Below are 21,331 nucleotides of genomic sequence, written 5' to 3' on the forward strand. Positions count from 1 at the left end.
CTTCATTTAGTCCTGCGCCTGAGAGGTGGTATGCAGATTTTCGTCAAGACACTGACTGGCAAAACCATTACTCTTGAAGTTGAACCTTCAGACACAATTGAAAATGTTAAAGCTAAAATACAAGACAAAGAAGGTATTCCCCCAGACCAGCAGCGACTTATTTTTGCTGGTAAGCAGCTTGAAGATGGGCGTACACTTTCAGACTACAATATTCAGAAAGAATCGACTCTTCACTTAGTACTCCGCCTGCGAGGTGGAATGCAAATTTTCGTTAAGACTTTGACTGGTAAAACCATCACTCTTGAAGTGGAGCCATCAGATACTATTGAAAATGTAAAAGCCAAAATCCAAGACAAAGAAGGCATTCCACCTGACCAACAGCGACTTATATTCGCTGGGAAGCAGCTTGAAGATGGGCGTACACTTTCAGATTACAACATTCAAAAAGAATCCACACTTCATCTTGTACTTAGATTGAGAGGAGGGATGTAATAGTGTTTCAGTTTGATTCAATTTACTTATTGTAACAATAAATGAAAATAAATATGGCTTTCATTAGGCAAAATATTTGTTTTATTTTCATGTTAGGTTTTCATTCAGGGCGTGCCTTATTCCAGCGTAACCATGGTTGAGTTTTTGAAATTACTACTAGCCAGATATAAAGTCTATTGAGTCGGTGCTGGTTGCAAAATGCTAGATTTATTGGTCGTACTTGAGTATGATTCAAAGCACCAGAAATCATACTCAAGTCCTTGCCATTAAGGTCGTATTTCCAGTGCTTGTAATCATACTCAAGTCTGCTCAAATCCTGACTTGAGCATTGAGTAGAGTTCTAGAATACGAACCTTATTAGTCTGTCCCCGCCATAGAATTAGTATATTTAGTATAAATCTATGGTCGCCGCCGTTCAAATTATCAGGGTGTTCGACTAATTCTAAAATTTCGCGACTAGACCCGACTACTTCGCGACTTTTTCTGGGTGCAATTAGATCTAAGCTAGGAGCTGTGGTTCTCGAGATTCAACAGTATCGCATCTGGCACTGAGTGTATATTCAAGAATTGCTACCTTTTCTAAATAATTGATATATTCTGAGAAATTAAAAAAAATAATTGACCAGCCATTCTGACGGCAGGATGGCTGGTCGCCACTTTGTTCAGCATGAAGGGAGCAGATTTTCCAGAAGTATGTATTACCTACCAATAATTGCTACCTATTTACTACTTTCACGATTAAAGATTTACACTTCCTATACACATTAATAAAAAAAAAAAAAAAAAAAGAAATATAAACGATTGAAAATTTTACGAAATTTATTTTTTGAAAATTTTTACAGAACACTACTCAATATTCAAAGGCAAGGACTTGAGTATGATTTAATTACCCTTATTAATCTCCTTTTTTGTCTAACTTGCTTTTAGCTATACAATTTTATTTTACGCGAAATAAAATTTGAAAACATATTTGTCAACGAAGAACATAATATGAGCCATCGGATTATATTTTTAAATTTTTCAGAAAATTTTCCGGCAATAATACCACTATTTTAAATTTTTCGGAAAATTCTCCAACAGTAGTTAGAGTAAAATGAGATTTCAAATGATTGATGACAAAAGCGAAAAAAAGGTATCACAAAGAAAAATGTTCGGAAAAAATATTTATTATTTTTCCGGAAAACTTTCGAAATTATTCCGAAAAAATTGAAAAAATATATGAAAGTATTATGTTCTACTTTTTAAAATATATTTTGAAGTTTTATTTAGCGTGAATTATAAAATTTTGTATAACTAAAAGCCACTTAAAAAAAACGAGATTAAAAATGATTTCACAACAGCGAAAAACCAAAAAACCTTCGACAACCACACCAACACCACTTGTTATTGGCTCCATCGTTTTCGTTCAGTAACTTCAACGTTTGACAGATGTCACCGTCAAATGTGGAAAAATCTTAGACTATTTTTTTCCATCGTCTAAGGGAAAAACACCCGGAAAACGCCGCCTCAAATTGCCTATCCTCTTTGTGGCGGCCATATTTACAGAAACATAATTCAACTTCATGTACCAAAAAAGAATAATGTACTAAGACTTGGCTGTATGGTGTAAAACCTTTGCCTTTTCCTTTATGGAAAGAAGAAAAAAAAAAAAACAGATTGATTTTTATTACTATGAATTTTGTTGTTTAATGAAAAGATTAAATTGTATTATTGTATATAAAAGTGATCGAACTAGAACCAGTGCTTATCTACATATTATGCAATATTCCGATGTCCTTGTGTACGCCTGTACAAGAAACACAGACTGTATTTATATTATAGATTGCGATTTTGTTTGAAACGAGGTTCATTATATTTGTATAATGATTTTCTTTAATTTGTTGACATAAATATAAAACAGCACCATGAAAATAATACTTATAATATTCGTGGTCCTTGTTACACATGCTTATGGTAAGCATTCTTTGTAAATATGCTATTGTACAGCAATATTGGTTTGTTTTCTTAACAATTTTTTTTCTACTTTTCAAAGGTTCCATTCATCATAATCTCAAATATTTTGAAACAATACATGCGTCTAGCTTTACGCACCACATGGTAAAACGTGGTGCCAAAATATCCAATCACCCATTTAACACTATCAAGGAGTTAAACTTTAAGACATTGGGCAGAGATTTCAGGCTGATTCTGCACCCGCACTCGTCTGTACTGCATTCTAATTTCAAAGCATATGCTGTTGATGGTGATGGGAAGGAAACAACTGTACATGTTGGTAAGAAATTTTATTTTTAAAAATTGTTGTAATATCAAATTTTAATTTCATTTAAAATTGTTTTATGTCAAAGATTAATTTTATTTTTCAAATTAACTTTGCGTTTGTAAACTATGTTACTTTCGTTTCGACATTTTATACTTCCAGGCTGCTTAAGAATCTTTAAAGCCTAGTTTTTCTTTATGTGTGAAATATCGTCAGGGATAGTGCAAGTACACATAACTAGCATTGGATTATGAGTTTCTATTTGTGTAATTTAGTGGCCAAATCAAATCTGCGTAGATATTGTGGCAACCAAATTAGCGTGATTTACAGGAATCTATTGTTATCAGTCCATAGACAACATAAATTAATGGTTACCATGCAAAAATGAAAATCGTAGCCCTTGAAATGATTAAGTAATAACATTAAATCCCTCTTCTGTTTTAGTGCAGATTACTGCAGACACATGCTTTTTTCCAATAGTATTATACAGATTTGCACTATCCCTGATGACATGACTGTGTTGCTTCTATGGAAGTTTTGTACACCACATCCATATTCTATTTGTGAGTATTCTGGTACGATAACATTTGTGTATATCACAGATCGTGACAATTTTTACACTGGTAGAGTGTTTGGTGAGTCTGCCTCAGATGTGAAATTGCACTTAGAAGATGGTGTTATCACAGGCATTATACATACCCCTGATGAAACATATCACATTGAGGTAAGGCTTTAACACAATACAAAAATTTGAAATACATACATTTGAGAAGCTTTGTAACAAAAACTAATAAATAAAAGAATGATTTCGATTCTAATTTCGTCTAGTTTGATTGAATGGATTTGTCATAGATTTGTCCAATGTTTTTAAGGAGGATTTAGGGTTGCTGTTCAGGTTGGTTGCATAAATTTGGCATTAAAAAAATAAGTCAAAATGTGACTTGTCAGTTTTTGTTACGACGTTCTTCTTTTGCCTTCCAATGGGGTAAGCAGAGATAAGGGAGATCCACTTACTTCACCCCTGTGGGGCTAGCACAAGGCGCGACTTGCGCGAGGGCGACATATCTCGCATATCTCGCGATTTATGTCACTCTCGCGCAAGTTGCGGCCTGTCGTGATATCCTTACAGGAGTGAAGAAAGTGGATCTCTCTAATTTCTGCCTACCTTCATTACCTTAATCTTTTCCTGGCTCTTTTTCAATGCAAGTGCAATGGACATTGATCTTTCACTTACATATCCATCCACAATAATTAAATAATTTTCAAACGTTTTAAGCAGTAACATATATAATCATAGCTATTAAATCTGTCTATGTGCCAGTTGTTTTAGAGACTGCAATGTTTTTGTTTCTGTTATAGCTAATTGTTTCTGTTTTATCAAATTGTTTGCCACTCAAAATATGGCTAGATTAACATACATATAGGCTACTCTCTTTACATTTTATTGAATTTATTTGACTGACTGGCCATAATAGTTTCTGTTATATGTATAAGTATAGTAAACAAATAAGCAGAATCTAACTTTCATCTACGTGTCTAGTCAAGCATCACATTTCCTTTATTTGTATTTTTTACTTTTCCAGCCCTCATGGCGACACATTCCGCATCTCGGCGATAAGACAATGATCACGTATAAATCGTCAGATATAAAATTGATTTGGGGAAATGATGGTGCAACAGATAAGCCGAGAGTTTGTGGATATGTCAAAGAAGGAAAAGGTACAGGTTCAAGAGCACGTCAAGGTTAACACTGAAGATTTAAATCCCGGTCATTGTTAATACTCAATCAGACTTCTAAAAATCTACAAAAATATATTGATAACTAGGCATGAACTAAAACGCAAAACTATACTAGTAAATTCCATGAACGGCTCTTTGTTGATTTTATAATTATTGGGTCAGATTTCACCATCCTTCTTTTATGTATTTTTAATATCTTTATAGTCTTATGGTACGGTTTACGCATTTTCACAAGAGACGCTTTTTCCATTTTCGCACCCAGAGAGTCTCATAAAGTAGGCCGTACTGCATCCAGGCCTCTTATTATTGACCAAAAAGGACAAGTTACATGAATTCATTGAATTTTGGTATGAATGCTTGTGGTGCTACTAGTGTATAAATAATAATATTCTTTAAAATTCCGCAATATTCCGGAAGTCCTAATATTATTTGTTATTAGTTCAATAATTACTACATTAAAAAAATAACTTAATTCTTTAGAACGAGAAGATCAACACGATGAAGACAATATCAACGTAGAAGCCAAACATGAACAGTTTGAAAAAGACAAATATCTTGAAGAATCCCAACATAATTACGAATCGGTATTAGATCAGTCAAAAAAAGATAATAGCTCTCAGACAAATGGAAAGGGCGGACGAGTGAAAAGACAGAGCGATTATGAATATACACCGACAAAAACTAGATGTCCTTTGCTATTGGTAGCAGATTACAGATTTTTTCAGGAAATGGGAGCTAGTAATACTAAAACAACCATAAGTTATTTGGTAAGTTTAATGTGTTTATGTTTTTTAAAAGTTTATGATATTAGAAATATCCGTTGATGGAAAAATTATTAGTAGTAAAACAATAGTTATTATTATTGATATAAAGATCTGGCTGGACTCGAAACAGCAACCTCACCAAACCGGGGCTATCGCTCTCTCAACTGAGCTACGGAGCGAGTCGGCAGACCTTACGAATTTAGCTATGTGTTTGTTTTTTGTTTTAACAGGTTTTTTGTCGTAGCATCACATGTGAGAAATCTATGAAAGTTTTTCTTCATTTGGTTATCATGGTAGTAAAAACATCATGATACTCAATAAAATAAATATTATAAAACAGTAGTCAAAATTTGTTGTCTTTAATAAAAAAAAACTATTATTTTTAGTTCTTCAATAATTGAACAAATGAATGAAATCAAATCTTTTTTGTTGCACATATAAAATAATAATTTATCGATTTATTTTCCAGATAAGCCTAATAGATCGTGTTCACAAGATATACAATGACACGGTTTGGCAAGATCGTCAGGTAATTAGAATCATATTAAGTTAGTATAAATAATGTTTCGTTTTCGTTATATTGTAACAAAAACGTAATGTTATTTATATTAACCTATTAAAACAATCGATATGTAACTTCAAAAATGTATTTCAAATAATTTAAATATGTAAACTATACATTACAACTTGACTGTTGAATAGTTTGTTCCCTGTTCATAGAAAAGCGAAACAATGCACTCTTTCACATCTAAACGAATATATTATACATATTTTACAGGATATGGATGGTTTCAAAGGAATGGGATTTGTGATCAAAAAGATCTTAGTGCATTCAGAACCAACACGCGTGAGAGGCGGTGAAGCACATTACAACATGGTCCGCGAAAAATGGGATGTTCGCAATCTACTCGAGGTTTGTACTGTTAATGGTTACTAAAACTGAAATAACGGAATTCTTATGGAATCATATACACGGTGGAACGGAACGACCGACAAAGCCGAAAATATCACGTTAAGAACCCTACATACATAAGTTTTATTTACTTTAAATGTAAAATCAGAGCAGTTGGAAAATGTTCGTCCAGATTTAAACCTTTCGCGGTGCAACAACCCTACGCGAATCAATCGTGTTAGTACATCTACTGCCCCACAGGCGGCGTTCGTGTCATTGGCACTCGCAGAAGAAATAAGTGTACTCACTTGAATAGGTAATTAAAACACATTGAACTTACTTTAAATTAAAAGGATGTTCGATTTGTCCACGTCCCCTTTGCTCTTGCAGACATTCAGACATTTCAGACACATTCCTGGGTGTGCCGGTCACACGCCGATATGGTTTTCCACACAAACACACTAATACACTTTACTTGCTCAACACAAACACTACTTATAAACAGCACTATTCCAATAAGTTGCTGTCACAACCCAAAAATTAATAAGTAAACGTTGTTTTGTGTTGTAAACACGAGAAAAACATGAGACCACGAGTTACCAAACAGCCAGGCATTTTAAACTAATTTATGAATGAAAAAGTGTTACCAATTAGACTAAAGTAAATATCACTAAACAGAATGGTCACAGTACAGGCAAAAGACTCCTGAATACTAAGATAAAAATAATATTAAATTTTAAACGATTAAACCTAATTAAATACGCACCAATAAATACCAAATTTTTTTTTTGTCTCTAGAAATAAAAGACGCTTTTGATGTCAAATCGTCACATAAAGGGACAAAGTTACTTACTTGGCAACTCTGCATAGAGATGCGCGCGGCGGCGGCGTACGCATCGGATATCATTGATTACTAATATCTAATTGTTAATTTTAAAAAGACAATTATGATAAAGAAATAGGTTTCGCAATAATCGTCTTGTCTGGTATAAGTACCATGACCAATTCAAAAGTAAAAGTAAGGTAACTGCAGGTCGTTTAATAAATTGTAATAAATAATCAAATTTAGCAATGTGATAATCGATACTCAAAAATAAGAAAACGAACCGTGGAGGTGGTCTGCAGACCTCCAAGAACCGATTTATTTATTTTTACATTACATTTATTAAAATTTAAACTACTCATCTCAAGTTAACCGAAATTTTCGTTTTAAATGTTGATCTCATTAAAATGAACTCTTCGTTTTAAAGTTAGTAAATTCTTGTATTGTAAATTAAAACTATTTCCAAATGCATTGAAAAATAGACTAGTACAAAAAAAACGATTTCCCAATTATGCTGCCCAAAACAGATAACAGGTATCAAATGCATCTCTAAGCCGTTATAAGCGACGTGATTGGCTGCCTCAATTTACTATTTTACATCAGGGTCGGATTAAGGGTTACGAGACTATTGTAATTTGAGTATTTGACGCATGTTGTAAAACGTGTTTACTTAATTTAGTTATGTTTATTTAAGTTAGTCTTATCTTACGACGCACAAAACATGGTTGAACTCCTGTCAGAATCATTTAGAAAACTTTACTTTTCTTAAGTTGTTGTAAGTAGTTTATAACAACGCATAGTTTAGAAACAACATGTCTCCCGAAGATTCTATGAGAGGTGCATTTTTTCGGTAAATGATAATATTGGGTCGTCAAACACGGAATTTAAGGGTGTTAATTACTCTCAAAATAATACAATAAAATACCCGCATAATTAATCATGATTCACATGATGACCGATCAAACAAAGTTATTGATCAAAGAAAGCGACTGATGGGGTGCTGATCAACGACGGAGGTCAGCGACCTATTAAATTACAAAGTTTTTTGCCCTGAGTACCTCCCGGTAGTTGCCTCCAAACAGCTGTGTTTTATGACGTAGGGTTGACAATACAGACTTTTCAAGCAAATCTTTATCATTGAATAACTTGGAAACTATTACACTTAGAGCAAAAAGACTTTCAGTACAATTAAGTACATATTTAAGACTTTTCACGGTTTTCGGCTTTGTCGGTCGTTCTGTTCCACCCGGTATATTTATACGGTATAATAGTAACAGCTAAAAGTACAATACTGTCGGCTCGGTCACTGAGGTGTATGTGTGGCGTGCAGCTCGTTGAACCTGCCGTTGTGCCTGCCTGCACAGCATTGTCCAGTTTTCCCGCGACTACTTCTAGGTGACTGTTGGCGCTTCCACTCACTCTGCACGGACTAATAACTTAGAGGATATTTGATCGCGATACAAGACAGCGTAGTCGGGTATTTAGTACCTATTGCTACACCAGATGTCGGGACGAGCGCCAAATAGCTACATTTTTATCTAATTTCTTTTACATTGACGAGCTGCAATTTATCAAAGCTACTCCAATTTTTAGTGATAACAAACAAGTCAACTAGATGGAGCTTATTTCGCAGATTTTTATGATTCTTTTATTTCTTTAGGATTAGCGCCATCTAGAACGATTAGGAATGGGTAATTTATAAATTACTTTGTAACACACAATATCATATTCGATTGATACGCTATGTGTCAAAATTCAGAAAATAATTTTAGCGCATGGTCCATATTTTAATAATATTACAAGGAAAAAACTGAGTACTTGTATTTCATAATTAAAGTGGAATTAATTGATATCCACGGGCCTTCACGGCCATTTTCATAATATAAACTACTTCCAGGCTATCGATCGGCGCCATATAGGCATAAGACGGGATCTTGACTTTTTTCAGACTTGAAAGTTTGGCAGTAAACGTGCCTTAAAAAGCATGACCTTAATATCAGGTGTTTAACTTGTTTCTACTAATTATCTCCTTAAAATTTTGATAGTAGTGTCGGTTCTACCAATGATTTGTCCACAGTTGATGTGTCTTACTCTTGGTGTAATAAAGCCACATCTGCAAAATAACAACTTGTCAGGAAAGTTTGTAAGAATGCAATTAGTTGAAAACTTTTTATGCTTAAATAGGAGAGTTATACAGTTTGCACACACATAATTAGTTTCATGTCCTTCATATTACTTTTTGTGACTTTCGTGTGACAAAAACACTTTGACGTATTATCGCATGTGCTTTGCTATGCCAAGGGTAAAATTTCGGGGTTAAACGGTACCACCGCGTAACGCAATATCAATGCCACATTTCTGGCAGTTTTAGCTGACTAACTCTATTGTATCTATTGCTTCTTTCAACAGGTATTCAGTCGTGAGTACTCGCATAAAGATTTCTGCCTAGCACATTTGTTTACCGATCTCAAATTTGAGGGAGGTATACTGGGACTGGCGTACGTTGGATCACCGAGACGGAACTCTGTTGGTGGTATATGCACTCCTGGTAGGTTAAAACTCTTATTATGTATTTTTAATGTTTATTAAAATTTTCTTAATGTTAAGTTTTATTTGACTACACAATTTTTGTAACCTCCTTTTTTTTATTATATCAACATATCATTTGTTTCACGTTTTTATTTTCAGCCGCTTCGGTGCGATAGTGTGAGTGTTCTGTTATTTTATCGTTCGCTTGAATGCTTGTCCACATATTATTAATTTGGTGTTTGTAGCTTTGTTTTTTTTTAATTTTTATGCTGACTTATTTATAAACATTTTATATTTTATAAAGCCGTGTAAATGTTATTTGATATAAGAAGCTAGCTAGTATCTACTACACGAAATGTTCGTAACATTTAACATTTTAGCAAATGTATAACAACTTTATAATAATTTCTTCGTACGTAGTACCATACCTATGGTAACAAGCATATGTATAACATTACATTAACATTTGAATACTTTTACTTTATGTATTACAGCATATCACATGCGCGTGGTTGAAGCGTGCTTATAATAACTCTAATAGAAACAATTTGCAGTTACAATCACTTGTTCTCGTAACAGAATATTTCAAAAACGGATATACTCTGTACCTGAACTCCGGGTTATCATCCTCAAGAAACCACTACGGGCAACGGGTGATCACCCGCGAAGCTGACCTAGTGACAGCACATGAATTTGGACATAATTGGGGCTCAGAACATGACCCTGATGTAGCCGAATGTTCGCCCGCTGCGAGTCAAGGCGGATCGTATCTTATGTATACTTATAGCGTCAGTGGATATGATGTTAATAATAAGGTTAGTTTTAGCTTTTTTTTAAAGTTTTTGATATACATATTTATATACTCTTCTAAGACACTCTACGGGAGTCATCACACTTATCAACGCGGAATCGGCTTGAGATGAACATCCCACTTGACGCAATAGCAATGGCGTAGACGCGGTCGGTTTGCCGTCTCAACGCGGCCGTTCGGCCGTTACGCGTATGTTCAGTCACGTCACGTCAGCCCCGCAGTTCAGACATCGTTAAAGATTGGGAGTCTGAAAGGCCACACATTTTTGGAATTGTGAATGCGGTCGGAAATTTGCAGATGTCGAGCTGCGTCGAACCAACTGATGTGAAACGCACAACGTCTTTTGCGCTCTGATAAGCTTAATCCGAATCGATCTTCTTCTTTTAAATGTTATGGCTCCATCGAAATAATCGATGATTTCGCTAATGTCAAGTAAAAATGAGTATGTACGGTAGTTTTGTAAAGATAATATGAAAATTATGGCGGATGACGCCATTAGCAAGGCCGGTACCTCCCACCGATGACTCCCTTAATATTGTATTATGAATTTAGAATAGAATTAAGATAAGACTCTTTATATATACTTAGTGCAGGTGTTCTCTTACGACTAACCAGTATCTCAGTTATTTTGCACGACTACTCTAAGGTGTTATAACTAATAGTACAGTCAACTGTAATAAACGCGGATGATCATGATCTTTTAAAATTATTTGTTCTGTACGTAATTGTTGCTTGTTTACCTAGCATTCTGTCTACAGCGATTCTCCCCGTGCTCTCTGCGATCCATCCGCAAGGTGCTGCAGGCGAAGTCAGGCCGCTGCTTCTCTGAGCCCGAAGAGAGCTTCTGCGGGAACTTGCGCGTCGAAGGCGGGGAAGAATGCGACGCGGGATTACTTGGTAATATACTAGTTCAACCACACACACCCTTAGCGGAACAAAAAGGGAGAATTTAAAATAGCAACGTTTATATTTTAAATATATACAATAATCAATAACAATTAGACTTAAATTAAAGCAATTAAATTAACATTAATATACACAGTGTAGTACACTCTCACTGAAATTTTGTTGCAAAAAATCGAAATTTCGGGTTTGGTGACCGAGCCAAAACAACTGTAAATTTAAAACATTGTAACAGTTTAATCGATTAATTGACTTAATTAAATCAAAAAGTTAACGAAATTTACAAGAATCCAAAATAACCTCGAACCACTTAGACAAAGCTGTATTATAGGTAATTCAAACATATGAAATAAAAAAAATTGCAGTCGAGATTTTTTTTATTGTCAACCGATTAGACTTTCGACAAAATATTGCATTATTTAGGATTTTATTAGAGTTCCGTCGGCCAGTGTATGTAGAATAATTAACTATGTGTAATGAATGCAAATTATATTGACAAAAAGAAGATTGGAGGATACGGTATGGCGGATACGGTCTATTGGTTTTTTAATAAAGGTAATCATCATCATATCATTAAAAAATAGTGACGAAGAGTCCGTACAAATTGGTTCTGGTCTGTGTGTTCTGGGAAGTGCCCCATAGTGAATTCCGTTGCTCTGATACTCATAGTACAGGGAATTTCCTAGTCTGAGACCAGGCGATTGATGTGGTTGTCTGGGACATATTATTATTGTTACTTACCACCTACTACAGTTCAGGGGTGAAAATATCGCCACCACCTTAGACGCGATTGCACAAAATCTGTTTAGTTAAACCATGCCATGTAACGTGTTTCTATTTTTTAAGTACAATTAATTATTATTGTTTTCCACCCATTGCGAATGCTAATAATTTTCCATGACCAAAGGTACGGAGGACAACGACATGTGTTGCGACAAGAACTGTAAGCTGCGCCGGTCGCAAGGCGCTGTATGCAGCGACAAAAATTCGCCGTGCTGCGCGGGCTGCGTCTTCGCGCCGCCGGGCGTCGTTTGCCGCGAAGCTGCGCATTCTGCTTGCGAGGGGGAGGCTACTTGTAATGGTGCTTCCGCAGACTGTCCTAAGGTAACATTATACTACTTCAACACACTTTCCCTTGTTAGGTACAATTTTAGTATTATCAAATATAATAATAATAACGCACACACACTCAGCCCCGCACTTGGGAAACCCTGTATCACGGGTGCTGTGGACACACACTTCCCTGTGGCCCACAAATGACACCGTAACTGACGAGAGAAATAAATGTAGGCCATACAAATATTTAAAAAGGAGTTTCAGTCGATTATAAAACATTTCGTCATTTTGACACTTAACAGAAAGTGGAATATGAAGAAAATTGATTAGTTCTATTTTGTGATGAATCCCAATTGTTTGATTTTTTATTCGGGCCTTAATCACGTATAAAACATATTTTAATTACCCCGACATTTCCGACGTATTGCAACGTCCATGGTCTCAGAGGGACTGAAGAGACGGGTGTCAGCATCTTCTAGCCGTGCGAGTTTTTGTAACTATCCGCATTTGATCTTCATTATTTATTTGTGCACTAAGGTTCTCACTAGACCGACACACAATACTCACGACATCCTGAATTAAAAATCAAATGTGTGAAAATCGTGAAAGTTTAAATCAAAGTAATCCCAATTGTTTTAAGGCGCCGGCGATCGCGGACGAACACGAGTGCGCGGAGAGAGGCCGGTGCCGCAACGGGACTTGCGTACCTTACTGCGAGACGCAGGGCATGCATAGCTGCATGTGCGACATTGGTCTGTCCATTCTATTATTATCATCTTTATTAGATCAATAGCTATACACATGTGCAGGGTTTGGGCTACGTTATTATTTATGGATATAACATTTCTGGAACCAACCATAAATTGGTCAAATTGTAGTTGTAGTTTCCTAAATTTGCGCAGTTATGTAATTATTTATGAATATGACATTACTGGAGTAAAAAAAAATGGATCAAGTTGGAATTGTATATTATAGAGGTGGTCATTATTATAATAACAAATAATCTAATGCATTATTCTTACGCAATGACTGATTAATTAACGAGCAACTGTCTGAACAGCTGTTGCGTTCGTACGAACTAGCAAGTATGCAATATCGAGTTCTTAGGTTTTCGCGATTGTTACACAAAGGAAATGAAACTATTTTTCCGGATTTAAATCGCGTATATTTGTTTTTTCAAACAAACCGACGTTTCGGGCCCTTTTATAGGTCCCATGGTCACGGTTGACTGAGGTGGTACAGTCTTCAACCAGTTATGTCTAATATTAATGCAAACCACCCTATTTTTTCACTATAGTTACAATAGTTATTAATTAAATACCTTATTTTAATTTTACTAAGAAAACATTCCAATTTACGCTACATTAAGTTTTACAAATTATTTTATTGAATGAATTTTTATTAAGTTTAATTTATTATTAATAGAAATTAGAATAAACTAAAACATATTAATTAGTACTGCAGTGTTTTATGTCTGTTTGGGATTTTTCATTAGAGGAAATACTGGATCCCAAATTGGTGGTACGGAGAAACCATCTTCCCTGTTGAAATTAGGATGTTTTTTAATTTCAATGGCCTCTCGCAGCATCCTGGGCAGATAACGGACTTCTTTTGCAAGGACCTGGGGTTTGTCAAACTTCATTGAATGTGTAGGTTTATCCATGACATGCTCGCAGACTGCAGACTTGTTTTGTTGAGCATGTCATGGATAAACCTACACATTCAATGAAGTTTTAAAACTTAATGTAGCGTAAATTGGAATGTTTTCTTTGTAAAATTAAAATAAGGTATTTAATTAATAACTATTGTAACTATAGTGAAAAAATAGGGTGGTTTGCATTAATATTAGACATAACTGGTTGAAGACTGTACCACCTCAGTCAACCGTGACCATGGGACCTGTAAAGGGCCCGAAACGTCGGTTTGTTTGAAAAAACAAATATATGCGATTTAAATCCGGAAAAATAGTTTCATTTCCTAAGTATGCAATAGTAATTAATTACATTATTGAAAAGAAAAACTCCTTACCTATTTCTGCCGCCAAGCAGTAAGTAATGTCAGCATTACTGTGTTCCAGTTTTGAAGGGTATAAGGGTGCTGATGAAATTACAGGCACATGGGACTTGTCAACTTGCCTCAGGGTGACGGGCGCAGTGGTAGTGCCCATCAGATCTTTGCAATTTAAAGTTCTGAGTAGCAGTGCAAAGCACTGTAACTGTTATGGACAGGCGTGTAGCTTACCATCACGAACACAACTTGTTCGTCCCGTCACTTGATGTTATAAAAAAAAAACAAACGACCTTTCACAGCCACATAGATCTTAATCGTACCAGACGATAGACGAGCGCAAAGGGATATCATATTTCCTCAAAAAGTTCGCAGTTTCTATAATAATAAATTTATGTCAATGAGATAAATTTATGACTCATGGATCCTATAAAAATAAATTCAGAGTCCATTCATAACTACTACGTTTTCTCTCATACAATAATTGTCATCTGTTAGTTGCGGACGCGTGCAAGCGATGTTGTCGAAAGAGTTTAAATAAGACGTGCTTCCCTGTGGCTCACAACGACATTCTGCCCGACGGCACGCCCTGCATTCAAGGGTTTTGTAATAAGGTAAATGGCGTTAACTTTTTCTTAAATACCGAAAATCAGTTATAGTCCGTAATCGATAGATATCAAGCTACTAAATAGAAAACATTTTTCAGCATTTAACGCTTTAAATGCGTTCATTTTCTTTTTAAATAAAGGTACAGTTATGTCGTCTGTTTTATTATTATTTAATGTTCGGCGACTTATTTCAATTTTAACACATTTGTCACTTAAAACGTTGATAATTGGTATGTACTTCGTAAATCATAACTTCGCTAATAAAATAATGTAATACATAAAAATATGGCGCATAATGTGTGCGGCTAGGCGAATGAATTGAACCAGTAAACGGTTCTTGTAAAGAGATTAATTAGTCAGCAAAATCTTGGTCACGTAAAGCAATGCAAATGGAAACTTGACGAGACTGGTAGTGGCTAAGTAGAGTTCTCCGATTGGCCCCATCTTGCAGTATAATGTATACTTAGTAACTTGTCACCTATACTTTTTTGTAAAAATATTATGTCTATACATATAATCATATATACATACTTCGTTTTGCAATTAATTTTATACAAAAAGTAAACAAACAAGTCACTGACCTGACCATAGACGGTTTAGTGATGTCTAATTGTAATGCAAACTAAAAATCTATTAATTTAATTGAATGAATCGATTTGTTTAATTGAGTCATACTAGCAGTTTTCGTTACATGAATACCAAAAATACATAACCTATAAAAGCATATATTTAAAATGTCCGAAATCTTAATTTTAAATCCTCCTTCAAATCTTTACACTTAGATACTCGTTCGATTGCGATTGAAATTTTCGATTTACCAATAGATTACAAAAACTTTAATTGAATGAACGGAAAGTTTTTTTTCGTACAGCACTGCAACCATGCACAAGTCATAGAAGTATAGATGAAAAATAACCTCACTTTTGAACTACCATTTTTCAAATACGATTTTACGATGCTATTCAAATGAATATTGTTGGAAAAAGTGATGAGATATCAAGTCGAAAATTTTTTAACGATTTATTGAGTGATTGCTTTAGAATTTTAACTAAACAGGTTTGTTTACTTTTTGTTGAAAATGAATTGGAACAGACTATAGTGTATTTTGCTCTACAGGGTGTATGCGAGAAGACAATACAAGATGTAGTGGAACGATTCTGGGATATAATAGAGGACATCAACATAAATAACGTATTAGGTTTCTTGCGAGATAACATCGTTGGCGTAGTCGTGCTTGTCACCGCGTTTATCTGGATCCCTGCTAGTTGTGTGGTTAGCTAACTTTTGATATTTTTAGAAATCTAGTTGACAGCATTATGGTAGAAGGCATTTTTTTAAGAACTCTTAATGCTTAATTTACTTTACCGGTCGCGCGTTCTTCCGAGAATTCTCGCGCAGCAATGTAAATTGAGCCTAAATTTGTGTGCATGTTATGTTTCTTTTCAAAGTAATTTCAAATAATTCTGTAAAAATTTACGAGTTTTTTATTTATTAACCGACTTTAAAAAGGAGGAGGTTTTCAATTCTACTGTTTTTTTTTGTAATGTTACGCGATAACTCTGGTATTTGTGAACCAATTTTCATGACTCTTTTTGTTGGAAAGAGGGTACATCCATAGTGGTCCCATTTAATTTTGAAGAAAATCATCCACCTCTAAGGGTGGCTGTTCACGCATGAAGATTCACTTTTATAAAAAACGCCTAAATTTTAGTATAATGAACAATTATTTTAATGGTTGGTTTTGCTATTCTATAATTCAAGGCGTTTCTCTCTCAATATACTTTGGGTAGTGAGAACCGATTTTTATTATCTCCTGTGTCAAGTCCCGTATAGTGGCGAACTAGGGGATGAATAATCCGGGTTTGCGCACTTTCCGGTAACCGATTTCAATAAAACTTCGTAATTATATGTAATTCCACGTACTTTTGAGGTCGGTGTTTTTTAGTACTCTGTACTGAGATTATTTTTTATTTCGAGATTTCTGCTCCCTGAGCGATTTTTCTCCCTCTTATTGAATTTTTCAAGAAAATAATTTCGATATCTGGTTTGTATATACATTTAAGTGTTTTTGCCAGATAAGTTACGTCGACAGACGTCGGCAACGCCATCATCAGAAATACCTCGAATGGGAGAATCAGCGCGACCTCGTCCATCCCTCTTCGCCACGCAAAATTATAGAGACACGGTCAGTATACATTTCTGCATTTTTTCATACGTAACTGTTTATGCGAGGGAAGCTTGCTAGATGATGGAGTACTAAATTACATGTTGACAGATGTCCTATAATGACGTAAATCCGGGCAAACGCCATTTGACTTAATTTTAGTTGAGTGCGTACATCTCTTTATCGGTAAGAAAAAGGCGGAAGATTTTATTTTAGTATAGACTTGTTTAAATTTATCGCGTCTCTAGGTCTTATATTTCTTTTTTTAAATAATAAATAATTTCAAAATATACTTTTTTTTTATTGTATCGTGTACAAATATTATTTTTGGGATGTATTTATTATTCTTCTGATCGTTATCCTTTCTTTTAGTTCCTGTCCAAAATTGATCGTTTCTTTAAAAGTTTTGTTGGTTTTATGTAAAAAAAAAGTGGTGAAAACGTTTTCTGTGACAAGCCAAATAAAGATTTGTATCACTAGAAAAACATTTTGACACCTGTGGATTAAAATTCAATCTCGCTGTCTGTTTACGAAAGTGGTTACATGGCAGTGGGGAATTGGGTTTGGCAACATTGTAGAAGGACTAGGGAACTTGGAAAAATCGTATTTAGGTTCAATTTATATTGCGGCTCAACCGAATGGAAGCGAATTTTAACCATTTTGTACATAGCATAATGAATGTTATGGTCAATTGTGTAACGTATAAACTAGATAAGAGCCAAAATCTTCCGCGGAATTCTCGCGCATGCTCGAGAATGCTATGTAATGATAACTACGCCACGTGTAAATGTAAAGTCAGAATGTGACAATGTATGTAATTATAGTATTTTTTTTCCTAAAAATTATTACCTTTATTTTGTAAGATATTAAAAATATAATTTCAAAGAGTCAAAAGTATTCAAGGATACCAAAATATCAGGCATTAAATTGCAGTGGGACACAATAGGGGAAAAATTATTAAACATAGTGATAAAGTTTGGATGTTTTGTTTCAGACTTCCTAAACAGAAACCGCCAGGCATGAAAACGACAGCACAGGGCACAAGTCAGATTTAAAATAATATTTTTCTTATTTTATTGACTCATTATTGTTTAACATAGTTTTTATAAGATCTGGAACAAAGATAATAAACATAAAATAAACGAGGTTCTTTTTTCTATAATTTTATTACGGCATAAATATATAACTGCTACAATCACTGAGTATATGAGGATATATAAGCATTGCATATGAATAACTATATATTCCGCAGAATAAGACATACAAGCACGTTATTTGTTAGCTATTTAAATAGACTATGAATATCATATCATGTGCTACCCATAAATATATTTTAAATTCTTTATCAGGTGTAATATATGCATCAGAATCGCTTTACGTATTTCTTCGTAAATTCTATGCAAACGTACAGTTTATTTTATTTACTATATCATATTTGTTTTTAATAATATTTGTTTATTAAGGTAGGCTCAGGCTAATTTGATCGTGCATTTAATTAAGAGCAGTAGAAGTAAGCAGAGCGACACCACGTTCGTAGAAAGCGTGGGGTTCCTGTCCAGGTGCTATGGGCAGGCGAACGGTGAACAACAATTCCGAGCGAGCGCTGTTTAGGTATACGGGTAGAGTCAGGGTTTGACCACCTGTGGTCGGTTCGGCGCCACTGAAAACGAAAAACGAATTCATTATACTCCGTCCAAACATTTAACTTTTGACAGTTCGAATTCTAATCAATTGATGTCCTAATGCGTTTACAATTCGATTTTTTTATAACAATTGATTTTATTTATGAAAAAGTTTTAATCCTGAATGTGAGCGGGTTCCAAAAAGAAGATATTGTCTGATTGGAATCGTGATGTTGAGTTTGACTTGTGTACTCAAGAATTAATAAATTAATGTTAATGAGGATTCAAGTGATGATTCCCGTTTATATGGAGAAGAATGCTACGATTCATTATAGTAAACAATAAGAATTTATTATAATTTATTTGACAGGCATCAACATTTATCAATTTGAATAATCTCCGTTACATAATCTGTTGGCTCGATAAATATCGGAGCTAGAGAGCACGTCGCTTCACTAAAATTAAAAAATAAAAGAGAAAATAAAACAAAAAGTGCAATACTTCCTGTATGTATGTCAATAATTACGGAACTTCGGACGCATGCATATTATTATTTCAAAAGTTAAATGGTTGAACGGAGTATAGGTTGGATTCCATACTTGGCATAGGGACGAACGAATGAATGAGCGTGGCCAAATGAGAACTTTGTAGCGGTTAAGACGCTACTTTTTTCATTTCGGTTTTGTATGGAAACTTTGACGATTCAGCAGTAAATACAATTTGGATATACTATGGCATTGGATTTCATTTGGCCAATAGAGTACGTATGGGTCTGTCGCACATAGCCGCTCTACATAGAAACATATATGCGTGAAGACAAACGAAGTAAGAAATGAAAAGTGTTTATAGGTAATCTGGGCTTCACACATACAATGTGTGTAAATTCCTTGTTGCAATTATTGGTACTTTCGTTACATAATATTTACATCTCCAGTTTATAAGTGATACTTTCTAAACGTGTGGCCGAGAGTACCTGTAGTGTTATATTTACCGTATCCAAGTAAGGACGGTGAGTGGCAGATCGACCATGATGGTGTTAGTGAGCAGCAACCGGTTGCCTTTGACAGTGGCGCCCTGCAGCTTTAACCCGGTCACCGAAAACGACCACTCTGTCTGCGCGTTCTCTGTCGGCGTGCCGGGATCGGGGATCGTCACCTGCAGCAAAAAAGACCAACATAAAAATTGCTGTAGTTCGGTAACTACATCTTAATGTAGGTCGTTAAGTTTTCACTTATATAACTTATATACATCAATACATAATTATGTTGTATTGTTACACGCTCTTCTGTAGGTAAATTGAACACGCTTTCTCCACACACTTCGTGGACTTTGTGGTTAAACAATATTTATTTCTCACTAGAATTACAAATTCCCTTACTGAGAAACTTAAAATATAGAAGAAGCGCACCAACAATAAATAGTCAATAAGAATATATTGTAGGTAGTGGTGAAATTAAAGGCACATGGGACTTGTCAACTTATGTCTCAGAGTGACGGGCGCAGTGGCGATACCCCTCAGATCTTTGAGATTTAAAGCTCGTGAGTGACACTGCAATTGTTATGGACAAGCGTATAGCTCACCATCAGGCGCATGACTCGTTCGTCCTATCACTTGATATTGATATTTTAAAAAAAACGGTAGACATTAAAGTAAACCGTAACAAGTCTTTTAGGTAATTCTAATCTCACCTGCAGATGTAATTCTTCAAGGGACCACGAGTTGGCTTGTGCGACGCACTGGCGCGTCGCTGTGATGTAAGCTTCTGGGTTCAGTAGACCACCCAGCCAAACAGGGATGCTCTGTGAACAAAGACATAGTTAAGTTTTTATATATACTATATGTGTTATATTATTATTGGTACGTGGGAAGTGTATGAAGAAAAGTATGTAATTATTTTTAATGAGTTGGCCACCTTTATTAGCGAACATGTTCGCCGAGTTGACCGTGTAAGCAATAAGGCATTCTTAGGTTTCTTGGTCTTGTAGCGACTATAGTAACGACTGCCAAGAAGGTAATCAGAAGAAGAATCATTATGTTAAATAGTGTGTGATATTACCTGCAGTCTTTTAGCCCCACGGTCGGCAACAGCGTCAGACACAGCTGAGAGCTGTGTGATTCTTGCAGCAAAGTCCCCGACCCACTGTTGCACGGTGCAGCCGCGTGCTACGGCGTAGCGTTTCCACGAAGTAGGCAGGATACCGCGGACGAGAGAACCCACCATTGCTCGGGTCTCGTTTGTTTGTTTCATTTCACCCTGGAAAAAATGTATGTATAAGTACCGAAATATCCTCCTCGAATTGTATAAATCGTCGCGCTGAAATGGCTAGTCATTTTGTGGTCTACGAATGATCGATTCTACAAATGTCGGACCAATTCCAGTCGTGTTTATTATACATATAAATTCCATGTTGTTCTTTAGTTCCGTCAGAAACTGGTATCGTCGAAACCTGAAACGTACTACTATAAAATTTCTTACTTACCTGGCAGATTGAAATAACGTTTCGTAGATCATGCAGCACTTGCTGTAACAACGAAGCACCGGCTGCCACTTCGCGCTCGAAGAAACGGTACAACGGATCCTTGATGTTCTCCACCGTTCGGCGTAGAGTCTGAAATAGAACCGTGCTAATTAATAAACAGGCCGAGTTTAATTTTTATTATT

At 35.3% G+C, this 21,331-nt stretch overlaps 3 protein-coding genes across 3 annotated transcripts in view; 2 read left to right on the plus strand and 1 right to left on the minus strand.

The window, feature by feature from the left end:
- Positions 1-556, plus strand: part of LOC113234732 (polyubiquitin-C-like) — a 2,125-nt gene extending 1,569 nt beyond the window's left edge. Inside the window, exon 2 of the mRNA XM_026470195.1 lies at positions 1-556. This exon is cut by the window's left edge and continues 1,056 nt beyond it. Coding sequence (XP_026325980.1) covers positions 1-492 — 492 coding nt within the window. The 3' untranslated portion in view covers positions 493-556.
- A 1,675-nt stretch (positions 557-2,231) lies between these two features.
- LOC113234729 (ADAM 17-like protease) lies at positions 2,232-18,178 on the plus strand. The gene is made up of 16 exons (XM_026470191.1): positions 2,232-2,445; positions 2,525-2,764; positions 3,352-3,473; positions 4,333-4,468; positions 4,970-5,256; positions 5,723-5,782; positions 6,032-6,166; positions 9,378-9,516; positions 10,077-10,312; positions 11,067-11,205; positions 12,119-12,315; positions 12,908-13,019; positions 14,773-14,888; positions 15,999-16,154; positions 16,958-17,067; positions 18,041-18,178. The coding sequence occupies exons 1-16, from the start codon at positions 2,397-2,399 to the stop codon at positions 18,099-18,101; spliced, it is 2,295 nt and encodes a 764-aa protein (XP_026325976.1). The 5' UTR covers positions 2,232-2,396; the 3' UTR covers positions 18,102-18,178.
- Positions 18,179-18,219: 41 nt separating this feature from the next.
- LOC113234701 (dynein heavy chain, cytoplasmic) overlaps positions 18,220-21,331 on the minus strand; it is a 64,943-nt gene continuing 61,831 nt past the window's right edge. Inside the window, exons 85-89 of the mRNA XM_026470142.1 lie at positions 21,150-21,278; positions 20,726-20,923; positions 20,358-20,468; positions 19,660-19,823; positions 18,220-18,706 (exon numbers count right to left, since the gene is read on the minus strand). Of these exons, the coding sequence (XP_026325927.1) occupies positions 18,538-18,706; positions 19,660-19,823; positions 20,358-20,468; positions 20,726-20,923; positions 21,150-21,278 (771 nt within the window). The 3' untranslated portion in view covers positions 18,220-18,537. The remainder of the gene's footprint in view (positions 18,707-19,659; positions 19,824-20,357; positions 20,469-20,725; positions 20,924-21,149; positions 21,279-21,331) is intronic.

This window comes from Hyposmocoma kahamanoa, unplaced genomic scaffold, assembly GCF_003589595.1.
Source record: "Hyposmocoma kahamanoa isolate Upper Pololo Valley unplaced genomic scaffold, ASM358959v1 86, whole genome shotgun sequence".
NCBI lineage: Eukaryota > Metazoa > Arthropoda > Insecta > Lepidoptera > Cosmopterigidae > Hyposmocoma > Hyposmocoma kahamanoa.